General features: G+C 43.1%; 1 protein-coding gene across 2 annotated transcripts in view; it reads left to right on the forward strand.

The window, feature by feature from the left end:
- Window positions 1-1,566: 1,566 nt before the first annotated feature.
- The window catches only part of Znf398 (zinc finger protein 398), a 25,938-nt gene continuing 13,430 nt past the window's right edge, over window positions 1,567-14,074 (forward strand). The window contains exons 1-2 of one of the 2 annotated variants that reach the window (XM_021164622.2): window positions 1,567-1,826; window positions 6,175-6,570. In XM_021164622.2, coding sequence (XP_021020281.1) covers window positions 1,803-1,826; window positions 6,175-6,570 — 420 coding nt within the window. In that variant the 5' untranslated portion in view covers window positions 1,567-1,802. The remainder of the gene's footprint in view (window positions 1,827-6,174; window positions 6,571-14,074) is intronic. The other variant, XM_029478935.1, reaches the window with a different exon arrangement.

Here is a 14,074-nt window from a genome sequence, read left to right on the forward strand (position 1 = left end):
TTATCCAACCTTTGGGAGGTAGAGGCAGGAAGATCAGGAGGTCACAGTCATCCTTCACTACCTGGGCTACATGCCTCAGAAAGTTAAAGGATTAAGGATTGTCTAGTCATACAAATGTTCATGTTTCATAGCCACGGGAGCATCTGACAACTGGGAGGGAAACCGAGAGTTTGGAAATTAGTCCCCCACCCCCTTAAAACAGGGTTCCACTGTAGAGCTCCGAATGACCCGGAACTTGCTGTGGAGTCCAGGCTGGCTTTAAACTTACAGAAAGTTTCCTGTCTCTGCTTCCTAGTGCATGGATTAAAAGCAAGTGCCATCATATCAGGCTTTATTCTTGCCTCCTAAGGCTTTTTTTTTTTTTGAGACAGGGTTTCTCTGTGTAGCCCTGGCTGTCCTGGAACTCACTTTGTAGACCAAGCTGGCTTCAAACTTATACAGATTCACCTGCCTCTGCCTCCCAAGTGCTGGGACTGAAGATGGGCATCACCACTGCCAGGCCGAAGGCCACATTTAAAAATTATGTCTTTTAATAATAAAATCACTAATTATTTTTCTGAGGTCAATATTTCTATCTCTGTCTCTCTCCTTCTTTCTCCTCCTCTTCCTTCTTCTTTTTCTAGTTCATTTCATTATAGTGATGTTCTAGTTTAGAGAATGGTAATTTTAACTCCCAACTATGACCACAGTTCATGCTCAAGTAGACTCAAAGTATACACAAGATATTGCTTTGTATGTACACTCTAAGAATCACAGTACACTCAAGTGGTAGTGGCCCAGCAGGAAGATCCCTATACTGTGGGTTACTATAGACACTTTACTGTTGAGGGCATTGAATGGATTCATTTCATTTACTGAAATAAATGTTTGAGAAGACTTTGGTTCATACATGTTTGAAAGAAGAGAAATACTGGAAAGTTATGGCTGTGTGATTATCTTTCTGCCACACAAGTTGTTAAACACACAACTCTGTCTTTTGTTGGTCCTTAGTCCAGATCCAGCAAATCTAACCACAAGCTTTATTTCTGTTGGCTCAAATAGTCCACTTGTCAGTGCTGGTGAGTGAGCTCGGCAGAGGATCTGGGTTTGGCTCACAACTGTGTGTGTAGCTCCAGTTCCAGGTTATCCTGCATCCTATTCCGGCCTCCATAGGCACTAGACATCCAAGTGTAGAGAAACATTTATACATATAAAATTAAAAGAAACAAATCTTTATAAAAATTCTACTTCTCATCCAAGCCCAAGAGAGGCAATAATCAAAATAATCCGAATCTCTGGTGCCAATACAAGTCATATTTGTAATTTCTACGAACGATACAACTCCATCATTCCCACCTAGCTCACTCTGGTAGCAGATTACACTATCGTCCAGCCTGGACACCGCTCCCTGGCTCTTAAACTATCTAGCATTTTCTGGGTCTCTTCAGATGGATGGGAAACCCCAATAGGTTGGGTCTCTTTCTCAGAAGCTGACCTCTGGGAAGGCGCTCCGGATGCGGGGGCCGCCAGGGGGCGCGCTGTCCCGGGAGGACCGACCGGAGGGGGGCGCGTCTAGGCCGGCAGAGCGCCTGCAGTACTCACTGCCCACAAAGCGCCAGCTGAGGGGCGGCTGCAGCCGGTGCGGCGTAGGCTGCTGGCTACTCAGCTCCTCTGCGTCCCAGCGCCCCCGGAAGCCCGATTGCCGCGCGAGTCCTGTCAGAGCGAGCAACGCGAGACCGCTTCTCGCCGTCTGCCGAGAGCACTGAGCAGCCGGGCCTGCGTGTGGTGGCGACTCCCGGGACAGGACCGGGCAGCGGAGGGCCATGGCTGAGGCGACCGCCGCTCCGGTAAGGGCGCTGATGCACGGGCGTCTCTGTCACCCGGGCCTCGGGGGGGAGGCGAGGGAGCTGGGGACGGCCGCGGGCCTTGTGGCCCGCGTGGGTCTGCGGCTGTCGCTTGCCCCGAAGGGCCACCGCGGACCGCAGCGCCGGGCGACGCCGCGGGACCAGGGTCTGCAGTTTCTAACCTACACGCGCCGCGGTGCTCCGCGTCAGCCCGCGGACCGGGGAAGTGGGCTCGAGGGGGTTTTGCAATCCACCAGCCATTCTGTACAGCCGCGAGCGCTGTCGTTGCTAGGTGCGGCAGGACAGTCACCTGCGAGGCGGGGAAGGTAAAAGCCAAGGTGTGTCCTTATGGACTGCGTGAGGACGGACAGCCTCCCGCGCCCGGGCGGGCGGGCAGGCTGCGGCGCCGCGGGGACCTTGGAAGGCCGACCGAGCGCAGGCTTAGCCAGTCGTGCAGTCGTGCGTGTGCTTGTTTGCTGCAGGCCTGCAGTGGGCCCAGCCGTGCATGCACCAGAGAGATGCCAGGGCTACCAGGACAACCGGCACAGTCCCTGCACACAGCCATTAAGGAAGAGGGGATGGTCGTTTAACAGAACGTTCCGACTGGAAAGTATTGCTTTTGTTTGCCACCTAAGAAGCCTTTGGTCAGCCCAAAGAGACTTTTTAAATAAGTCAGAAGTCAGGCAGGTCTGCAGAGGAGTAGATAGGAAGTAAAAAAGAAAGAAGAAACCAGGGGAGCAGCGGGGAGGGGCGGGGAACGGAGTAGAGGGGAATACCCTTCAAGTTTAATTTCCCCCCAACCCTTAAAAAAGATGGTAGAGCCCATGGTGTATGCTATAGGTATATGCCGAAAACTGTCACATACTTTTAGTTCTCTAGTAGTCATGTTTAGGAGGTTAAACCATGATGGTAACATGGTGGTTCACAGAGGAGTTTAAAATAGGAGAATCAGAAATTTTAGTATATGCTTGGCCAAATAGCCAGAGTGTGTGTCTTTAAAAAAAGAAAGAAAGAAAGAAAGAAAAATTTTTTTTAAAAGGTAAAAAGAAAGAGGGAATTAATTTCAGTGAATTCAGTGAAATGTTATTTAGCCCAAAGTATAAAAATATTTTAATAGTAATATTATAAAACTACTAATGAGATTTTATACACAACACATCTCAATTGAACTGAGCACATTTAAAGTCCTCAATAATCACATGGACTCAGTGGCTATGGTACTGACCAGGGCAAGTCTGTTTTATGAAGAAGAATTTGGAAATACTTATATTTTTAATTTTAATTTTAAGAAATCTTTTTAGGGGTTATGAGGAGATAGCTCAGCAGTTAAAAGTACCAGTTGCTCTTGCAGAGGGCCCTGGGTTTGGTTCCTAACATTCACATGGTGGCTAACAGCAACCTGTAACTTTAGTTCCAAAGTATCTGACGCCCTCTTCTGACTCTCGAGGGCACCGGGCATGTAGATGTTGTCACATATTTACAGGAAGGCAGGATACAGATACACATAAATTAATCTAAATGATTTAAAAATATTTTTATTCTTTGAAAATTTAATAGAATGCATTTTGATCATTTCACCCTACTGTTCCTAACTCCTCTCAGATTCACTCCTCCCTCCCTCATAGTGTCCCCAGTTTTGTGTCCTTTTTAAAAAAATGACCCATGAGGTACTTCTCATATACTCCTTGGTGTAGGCCATCCACTGGAGTGTGGTTGATTTACAAGGGGCCACACCCTTAAAACTTGGGTTTTCCCTTCCCCAGAAGCTCTCAGTTGTCTGTAACTCTGCAGTTATGAGTGGGAGCTCATGCCCCTGTCCCTTTCAATGCTATAGTGTTGACTTGCTTGATTTCATGCAGGCGGCCACAGCTGATAAGAGTTCATGAGTGCAGCAGTCCTTCCATGTCCAGAAGAAACTCTTTGGCTCCAGTACAACCCGGGTCTCAGAGTCTTGCTGCCCTTTTTCTACAATGGTCACTGAGCCTTGGGATTTGGGCACTGGTGTGGGTGCCTCATTTCTGTTGAGCACTTCATTGACAACTTTTTATTACTGTTGACAATTTTTTGCTGCTGCTACCAACACCACCATTACCACTACTACTACTTCTACTGGGTCTTTTTGAGACAGAGTCTCACCTATGTAACCCTAACTGACCAATGTGTAGATCAGGCTGGCTTGAACTCACAGAAGTATTTCTGCCTCTGTAAGTGCTAGAATCAAATGCATGTGCCATCGCACCAGTTGTCTTTTGTTTTGTTTTTGTTTTGCTTTTTAATGTACTTTGTAAGTTAGGAGGGCTGGTATTCAGAGCTCAAATGGAGAGACTTGCTTTAAATAAAATGAAACATCTTTCTTTGAAAAAGAAAGAAAGCATTTTCTAATAGGTTTGATGTGGGGAGGGGTAAAAGAGTTTAGGTCTAATTATTTTAATTTCCTTTTTCTATTTTTTCTGAAGACAGGGTTTTTCTATGTATCCCTGACTGTCCTGGAACTCTCTCAGTAGACCAGGCTGACCTTGAACTTACAGAGTTCCACCTGTCTCTGCCCTCCTAGTGCTGGGAATAACAGTGTGTGCTACTACCACCTGGCCTATTTCAGTTTACTTACAGTAAGATATCACGTCATCTCTGGAGAGTAAGGGTGCTATCTGGATAAGTTTCTGCCCTCCCTGTGTGCTCCCTGAATCAGTAGATGCAGCATCCATGACCTAAGAATGCACTTAAAGCACACCATCTCCTTTTCACACTCACCGAATGAAAATATGTATTTTAACTAGATTTGGGGGAGGGGGGTGCAGATCAGGACTTGGGGTTAAGGTCTTGCTATCCGTAGTCCTTGCTGCCTTGGTACTCACTCTATAGCCAGACTGGACTGAAACTTAACAGCAGTTCTTCTAACTCAGTTTCCTCAGTGCAGAGGACAACTTGGGGGACTTGATGCTCTTCTTCTGACATTTGGATCCCAGAGATTGAGCTCAGATAATCAGGCTTTGTTTGCTGCAAGTGCCTTTATCTGCTAAGCCGCCTCACTGGCTGATTGCTCAGGTCTTCTCTAGTTATTGTTTCACATTAGTTTGAGAGTTTGTAGAAGCCTGGAAGGTACTAACTAGGTAGCGTCAAGTGCCCCCACTTGAGCACTTACCATTGGTGTATGCTGACAGCATCTCACGTGGTTGTGTAATTTTCTTTTTAGGTCTACCTGATTGTAGAAACAAACAAAATGTGCATAGTTCAGCTCATTCAAATTAGAAAGTCAGCTGAGCAAATGAGACTTAGAGACTGGAGTGACATGGGGTTGAAAGTGGCTGAAGTGGTCAAGCAGAGAAGAAAGCAAAGCCATGTACAGGTGGTAGGCCAGGAGCACATGGACTCATCATAGGGCTACAGTTATAATTAACAGGTTGGAGACCAGATGAAATGAGAATAAGGTAGTGCATGACGTGAAAATGGAAGGCTCTGGCCAGAGTGGTTTATCAGGTTCAGAGAATTAGGCTTAGACTAACATCCTATTTGTTGTACAGATTTCTTGCTTTTATGATACTCTTTGTTTCAAAGTACATTCAACAGTGAACAAACAGCCTGTGACTTTCTTGGAAAGAATCTAATTCAAACATTGTTACCAGTCTGAAATTTTCCATGTATTTTTCTAGTCTGTCCTTGGAGTATAAGATTAAACAACCCTGTTTTATCTTCTATTTCATAACCCTTGAATACTTGAAAGTAGTTGTCATATTTTCTTTAGTCTAGACACCCTTAGCTTGTTAAATTTTGGTACAGTTGTAGTGTGTAAACTGAATGATAGACAGGGCTAGCGTATCAATGTGTAGGAGATTTGTAAGAGAGCACTGAGGTCAGTGAAACCAGAGAATTCTTGTGTACATTTGCCTTTTCCAGAGATAGAGAAGGCAATAAGCAACTTCAACTTCTGGGCCTTGTATTAGAACAGATGGACCAGGCTAGCCTTAAGAAGCTATTATTCACTTCCTAACCCATCCTTGAACCATCAAAACAGTTCCTTGGCTTTTGATATCAACAGGCAGAGCAACAAGGGTGGACACAGGCACTGTAAATGCACTAAAGCTATTTTGTTTTGTGTGTGTGTGGTCCCCCACCCCCACCCCACCCCCGCCACCAACAGTTTCTTTGTGTAGCCCTGGCTGCCCTGGAACTTGCTCCGTAGAGCAGATGACCTGGAACTCACTGAGTTCCACCTGCCTCTGCCTCAGAAATACTGGGTTAGAGGTGTGTGCCACCACTGCCTGGGAGTTAAGTAGTTCTTATTTGGTTGTAGTTTAGAGTGTGGATTCCTTCTAATTCTCAATGTCTTGCCCCATCTCTCCATTGCACATAGACTTCTGAATGGGACTCGGAATGCCTTACATCCCTGCAGCCCCTTCCTCTTCCTACACCTCCAGCAGCAAATGAGGCACATCTGCAGACGGCAGCCATTTCCCTGTGGACAGTGGTGGCTGCTGTGCAGGCCATAGAGAGGAAAGTGGAGGTCCACAGCCGGCGACTCCTCCACCTAGAAGGCAGGACAGGGACAGCAGAGAAGAAACTAGCAAGCTGTGAAAAGACAGTGGCAGAGCTTGGGAACCAGCTGGATGGCAAGTGGGCCGTGCTGGGGACCTTGCTGCAGGAGTATGGGCTGCTTCAGCGGCGGTTGGAGAACTTGGAGAACTTGTTGAGAAACAGGAACTTCTGGATCCTGCGGCTGCCCCCAGGTATTAAAGGAGATGTCCCAAAGGTAATACCCTCCTTCTGGGTTACAGCTGTACGACCCACTCAGACACGTGCAGTAAGAAGTAGTCAGTGACTGAGATATTTCTATTTCCTCTTAAAATTTCTTAGGTTAGTGGAACTGTGAAGGGGTTTTGTGTTTGTCTTTGAGAACTATACTGTGTTAATGATATCTTTCTTTATTATTTATTTATTTTGATTTTGAGTTAGTACTGTAACCCAGGTTGGCCTTGAACTGCTGATTTTCTGCCTCTACCTCCCACGTGGTAGCATTGCAGGCATGGGACACCAGTGGCTCAGTACACATTCACAGTGTCAAACTCCCAGTGAGAAAACTCTTTCTAATTCAGAGTTGGCTCTCTGGCAAATGAATTTTTTCCCCTTAATTTCTTTCACTTTTACGTGCGTATGAGTCACTTCTCTCATTGTTAAACTGTCACAATCTCAGTGGAAAAAGGGAGTCCAATATCATTTAAGTCAGTCAATTTGAATTTTGTTGACAATTTTGGAGAAAAGTTGGAGGGAAGACTATGTATGGGATTAGAGTCAGTGGTTATTACAAGAAGCAGGTTCATCTGTGAGTCTAGGATGTCATAGAACAGGCATGCTGAGATGCTAGTGCTCTGTCTTCTGAAGGGACTAGTTTAGAAAACAGGAAGTTTGGATGATCACTGTTTGACAGTAATATGCCTAGTTTCCACACATACTTGTTCACTCATAATTTTTTTCATAGGCACAGACTTTTAAAAATTCTTTTAAACATTTTTTTGGGTGTAGGCATGCCTTTATTCCTAGCACTCTGGAAGCAGAGAAGGATCTTTGTGCGTTAAAGGACACCGTGGTCTACATAGTGGTTCTGGGACAGCCAGGAATACAAAAGAAAAAGAAAAAAAAAGAAACCCAAAGCTTGCTTGCTCGCTCGCTCTCTCTCTCTCTCTCTCTCTCTCTCTCTCTCTCTCTTTCCCCCATATGTGTATATCTATCTATCTATCTATCTATCTATCTATCTATCTATCTATCTATCTATCTATCTATGGGGCATAAGATTTTGATATGTAGCCCACACCTGTCCACAACTTAGAATCTTGCCTCAGCCTCTCAAGTAATGGGATTGCAGGCATAGACACCATACCTGGAGTCTACAACTATTTCTTGAATACATTTTTGCTTGTTCTACATATTTTCCTGAAGAAAAAAAACCTATTAACACATAAAACACATTTAAATAATTTAATAAAGGTAAAGATAGGTGCTTTCTAGTGTTCTGTTTCCAAATGTATGCCTGAGAAGGTCTCACTAAGAACCCCCTAACCCCACCCTAACCACTGTCCAGAACACAGGCAGGATGTTCTTAAAGGCAGAAACTACATCCTGGCATCTTGGCTCAGCAGCTCCAGGAGAGCTTTGCAGAAGTACCCAGTTTGTAGCAAGCAGTTTTAACAGAAGCTAAGTGGAGGGGGTTCTCTACAATCAGGCAGTTTTAAGGAAAGCTAGGATAGTGAGCTAGGACATTTTTACCTTTGGTTCCTAGAGTAAAGTTGGGTCATTTTCTATGGAAGGAGATCAGATTCTAGTTAAACCTAGAATGACTTCAGTAAAAATATAAAATGGAGGAACCTCTGCACTGTCTTGCTTCGTCATAATACTTCATGAGGTAGAAGGAATGAACCCTTGGCAGTGTTAGGTTCAGGAAGTTCAAGGAAGGGTGAAGAGCCACTGACATGGAGATTGTATTGTTAGTTATGAGATGGAGGAGATGGCTCTAGTGAGCATGGATAACAAGCGCTCAAGCTTCAGAGGTAGAAGGAGGAGTGAGCAGAGGAACCTCAGCAGGATACACTGGTGAGGCAGTAGGAAAACAAACAGCAAAGTAGGAGGTGCCACAGAGCTAAGGTGGAAAACAGCATTTCCAGTAGAGTTATGATTTGCCAGTTACCACACTGGAAGGTCTAGAAAGATAAGGACAGTGAACATGACTGGCAACATGGCTGTCAGAGGAGATCTTAACCTAACTTGTTCGAGTGGCAAGATAGAGATAGAAGACAGAATACCATGGTTGTAGAGTAAACAGAAAAAGAATAATAGGACTAGAGTTTCTTTGTTTTTCTTTCTTTCTTTTTTTTCTTAGGTGTAAGTATAGAACTATTAAAAGTAAGGGGCTGGAGAACACTGGCTGCATTTCTAGAGGACCCAGGTTCTATTCCCAGCATTTACACGGAAGCTTACAACCAGTTAGGGGGTCTGTTGTGGTTTCCACAGGTACAAGGTGTGCATATGGAACACATACATGCAGGTGAATAATATGCACTTAGAAAAAGTTGTTTAAGATGAGAGTAGAAGCTTAGAATATACTCTAGGACTCCTCAGAAGCCAGCGTTGTTTTTCTCCTTATCTTTCCAGAGAGAATTTATTAATGCTGCAGCAGATGTATATATTATAAACATATGTACACTATATAGAGATATATACCTTTTACATGATTAATTTATATAATATATATTATTCATGTTGTTTTTACTTATAGTATGGTGTTTTATTGTTATAAAATCCTAACATTGTATGGTGTATGAGATGGGAACATAACCATTACTAGCTTTAGTAAATCATACAGAGTTATCCAAGGTGTCATAGCAAAGGAAATTTCAAATTCTTCTCTTCATGAGTATTAGCTAGAGTCTCATTAAGTACAAAGAAATGAAGGCTTGAAGTTTAACCAGAGTCAGGCATGGTAAACACATACCTGTAATCCCAGCATTCAGGAGGCTCAGGCAGAAAATTTTATGCACGATCAAGGACAGCCTGATCTACTAATAAGTAACAGGCCAATCATAGCTACACAGAAATACCAAACACACACACACACACTGGATAGAAATATTGTTCAATTGCCAGAGATTGCCTAGCATGCATGAAGCTGTGGCACTATATAACGCTGAATATGATAACACATACATGCAATTCCAACACTCAAGAGATGGAGAGAAGATCAGGAGTTTAAGGTCATTATCTATAATGACTTATCTATACAGCAAGTGTAAAGCTAGCCTGTGCTAACTGAGACTACCTCAAAAAAAAAAAAAAAAAAAAAAAGAGTGAAAAGGCTTATGCCTTTTAATCCTAACATTTGAGAGGCAGAAGCAGGCAGAACTGGGTCTTGATATAGTACTTCCTACTGTGTATTTTATTTGCATATTTTGGGCCCTTCAGATGTCCTTTGGTAATCACTTAAATTTAGTTTTTATTAATAGAATAGCAGTTAATTTAGTTTTTTTTTTTTTTTTTTTTTTTTTTTTGGTTTTTCGAGACAGGGTTTCACTGTGTAGTCCAGGCTGTCCTCGAACTCAGAAATCCGCCTGCCTCTGCCTCCCAAGTGCTGGGATTAAAGGCGTGCGCCACCACGCCCGGCCCTAATTTAGTTTTAATTTAGCAGTTAAGTTAGTGAAATACCTAGAGAAATACATAACATTTAACTGTCTTAAATTCCAAAAGCATATATTAAAAAAATACAATTCCTTTCAGGTATTTCATTATGAAATTAAAATGTGTTTAGTTCTAATCAAAGCATACTGAAAATTTGGACTGAAAGATATGGTTCTGTTGGTAGAGTGTTTAACTCAATTGTACTAGGCCCTGCTTTTAATGAATGTCTTCTCCCTCCCTCCCTCCCTCCCTCCCTCCCTCCCTCCCTTCCTTCCTTCCTTCCTTCCTTCCTTTCTTTCTTTATTTTTAATGAGTGTATTTTTTGAAAATTACATTTTGTCACATGGGGCACATGCTTGCCATAGCCCATGAGTAGAGGTCAGGACACGACTTTCTCAGGTGTCAGTTCTCTCCTTCCACCTTGTTTTTAAGGCAGAGTCTCATTGTTTCTCTCAGTGCACTTTCATCTTGTTCCAGGAATCCATCTCAGAGTGTCAGGCTTGTCACAAACATCAGCACTTCACACGCTGCTCCATTTTCTTAGTCTTAAGTCTGTGAACATTTTAAGAGGTTAAAAAGATGCAGAGACTAAAAGGTTTAAGAATACCAGTGTTAAGATTGCAGTTGTTTCTAATATCATCATCATCATTATTTTGGGTACAGTTGTTTTGCCTGTATATATGTTTGTTCACTGTGCTTGGTGACTGTTGGGGACCAGAAGAAGGCATTAGATCCCCTGGAACTGGAGTTACAAATAACTGCAAGCTGCTATATAGTTGCTGGGAATCAAACTTAGATCCTCTGGAAGAGCAGCCAGTGCTCTTAACTACTGGGCTACCTCTTCCCCTTGCAGCTGTTTCTCTAAGGGCTCCAAGTCATAGCTCTTATGTCTTCTAGTAGAGATGTTCTTTTTCTACTAAATACGTTTACTGTATTCTCAAGTCTGAAAGTGTTGTGTATTTGTTACTCTTTTCTCTAGGACTTCTTGGTGTCCTTTTCTGACCTGGATTCATATTCTGGCTTCTCTTCAGATCTTAAATCTAATCTGGGTTCATTGCTTTCTTGACCTACTGTACGTGTCTTGTACTAGGACTACCTCTACTCATTCCTTTATGGCATGCAGTGTGTTCTAGCACCAGTGTACATCTTTACCCATTTGTTTCCTGGAGTACATCCTCAAATTTATTAAGAAAAAGCGCATAGGAGGCATACTTCATATAGGAAATCTCTTTAATTTAATGTGGGAGTGCCAAATACAGTATTATATACCTGTAATCCCAGTGCTTAGGAGATTGAGGCAGAAGGATTGCTGTGAGTACAAGAATGGCAAAACCATATCTACAAAATCCAAAACAGCAAAACACAAGGAAACAACAAAAATGCAGAGGAATAATAATTTAACATGAGATTCTTCTTTTAGCTAGTTCTATGATTTCTGTGAAAATACTTCTTCCTTAAGAGATTTTGAGACATTGTTTCATTCACTCTCTCTGTTTGGTTTATTGAAACAGGATTTTATTATATATCCTTGGCAGGCCTGCAATTCACTATATAGACCATCCTCAAACTCAGAGACTAAACCCAAATTCCATCTTTTTTAGAGTCATCCCACCTCTATTAGAAATCTGCTTGTAAAATGTCCTGTCTCTGTTACCAACTATGTATGATCATATGCCTTTTTAAAAACAGAAATCATACTTTAGTTTTGGTGCTTAGGGAGAACTTTGTATGTAGTGGATATTAAGAACACTTTGGGTGCCTGTAAGTAATGGTCTCTGTAGCCGCCTGCCGCCACACGAACTGGGTGGGAGGCCGGAGCTGTAAGGGGGGAAAGGTGAGAGAAGACAGATTTCTGATCAAGGCCCCAAAGTATCCCCTGCTTCTTGATGCTTTGTTGCCAAGTTGTTAGCACTTATCCGCCAGAGCTGTTGCACTAGGTCGCCAAGTCCACAGGTTGTCAGCTATCTCAGGAGTATCTCAGGAAGACAGGTTCAGCCTCTCAGCAGGTAGCAGCGTCTTGGAGCAGAGCAGCAGTGCAGCGGCAGGTGACAGAACAATAAAACCTTCTAGGTCTGAAGGCTCCATCCCAGGTGGTCTCACTCACAGTGGCAGCAAGGTCAGAACCAGCCTACTCAAGGCTGGGGGAGGCTACAGTCTCAAAGCGCAGAGCTCTAGAGGTCAATTCTTCATCTTCCAACATCTTTTCTATTATGTCAGATAATACTTGGCAGCTAAATAGATACCAGTATTTACTTAATGAAGTCAAGAATGGTGACATAGACCTGTAATCTCAATACTCAGGAGGCTGAGACACGAGGATCATGAATTTCAGGCCAACTTAAGATATACAGTGAGTTCCAGGCCAGCCAGGCTATATAATGAGACCTTATCTGAAATAATAAATAAAACAAATGGAACATTATTGAATAAGGAAGCTTTTTTTTTTGTTTGTTTTTTTTCGAGACAGGGTTTCTCTGTATAGCCCTGGCTGTCCTGGAACTCACTTTGTAGACCAGGCTGGCCTCCAACTCAGAAATCTGCCTGCCTCTGCCTCCCAAATGCTGGGATTAAAGGCATGTGCCACCACGCCCGGCCAGAATCTTGACACCAGTGACTCAATGTAGTTCAGAAGTGGAGTACCTCACCTAGCACATGTAAGAGCCTGAGGTCAGCAGTGGGTTTGTAATACAACAAAACCAAACCAAATCCAAAGACAGTAAAAAGTCCAGTGGTCTGGGCATGGTGACATCTACCTGTCATTCTAGCACTTGAGAGGTGAAGTTGGGGGTGGGGTTAGGGGCATGAGTTTAAAGCCAGTCTGGGCTGTATGAGATTCTGTCTCAATTACTAAGTAAATAAATAATAAAATAGAGTGGAATAACTTGTTAAGTCTTCTAGAAAGTAGAATGTCCAGAGGCTGAAGTGTCAGAATTAAGAGCTGAAAAAGAATTCTGCTGTTCAAATAGAAAATCCCCCAAAGAGGCTGGGCTTGGTGGCACAGGCCTAGAATCTAACACTTGGGAGGTAGAGACAGGAACATCGTCTTAAGCCCATCCTTGGCTACAAAGCAAGTTCTAGATTAGACTGGGCTACAAATATTCCATCTGTAAAAAACAATCCAAACAGTCCTTCAAAGACCATGAGAATAATGAGTTTGTTCTCTAATGTCTAAAAGTGTCAGCTAAATTATAGGCTAACTGCTTGGGAGAAAAACGCTACAAAACAGTATTGGAGTGTAGCTCAGCGGTACAGCATTTGTGTGGCACATATAAAGCCCTAGGGTTAACACCAGGTATCACAAGAAACAAAAGTTAGCAATGTCAGACAAAATATCCTTTAAGTCAGCCAGTAAACCATATAAAATTGGACAAGAATTCCATTGACTCATGAACTTTAAAAAAAAAAAAATCAAACTAGATACAAAAAAATGGAGGTAGCAAGATCTCAACATGAACTGGAAAGAGAGAAGAATAAGATTCAGGATGAACTGGATAGTCAAATAATGAAGGTCTCAAGTCAGCTAAGGAATACTATGCAGCCCTCTTAGTGGAAAGGTAGCTTAGGGCAGTTCTGTGCACCTGAGTTCAGGAGTCTGAGAGCAGCCTTAGCAGTACAGTAAAGCCTGCATTCCTGAAAGTAAAAACAGATCATGAATTAGTATGTAAAGTAAGTGCTACAGAAGAAGTTCATCAGAAATTGTGGCACTTAATTTTACAAATGAGAACAAATTTGAGGGCGGAGAGATGATTCAGGCGTTAAAGGCTAGGCATGCAACTAAAGATGTTAAGAGTCTGGTTCCTATCACTCAGGACTTCCTCTCCACCCTGCCCCCAAAAGGAAAAACAAAACTAGAATTTGAGAACAGATTAGTCATTTAGAGAAAATGAAAATGGAGCATGATGTATGGAAGCAATCTGAGAAAGATCAATGTGAAGAAAAATTGTTGATTTTAAAAATGGCATAAGAGTTAGCCAGAGCCGGGCGTGGTGGCGCACGCCTTTAATCCCAGCACTTAGGAGGCAGAGGCAGGCGGATCTCTGAGTTCGAGGCCAGCCTGGTCTACAGAGGGAGTTCCAGGACAGCTGGGCTAC

This window comes from Mus caroli, chromosome 6, assembly GCF_900094665.2.
Source record: "Mus caroli chromosome 6, CAROLI_EIJ_v1.1, whole genome shotgun sequence".
NCBI classification, from domain to species: domain Eukaryota; kingdom Metazoa; phylum Chordata; class Mammalia; order Rodentia; family Muridae; genus Mus; species Mus caroli.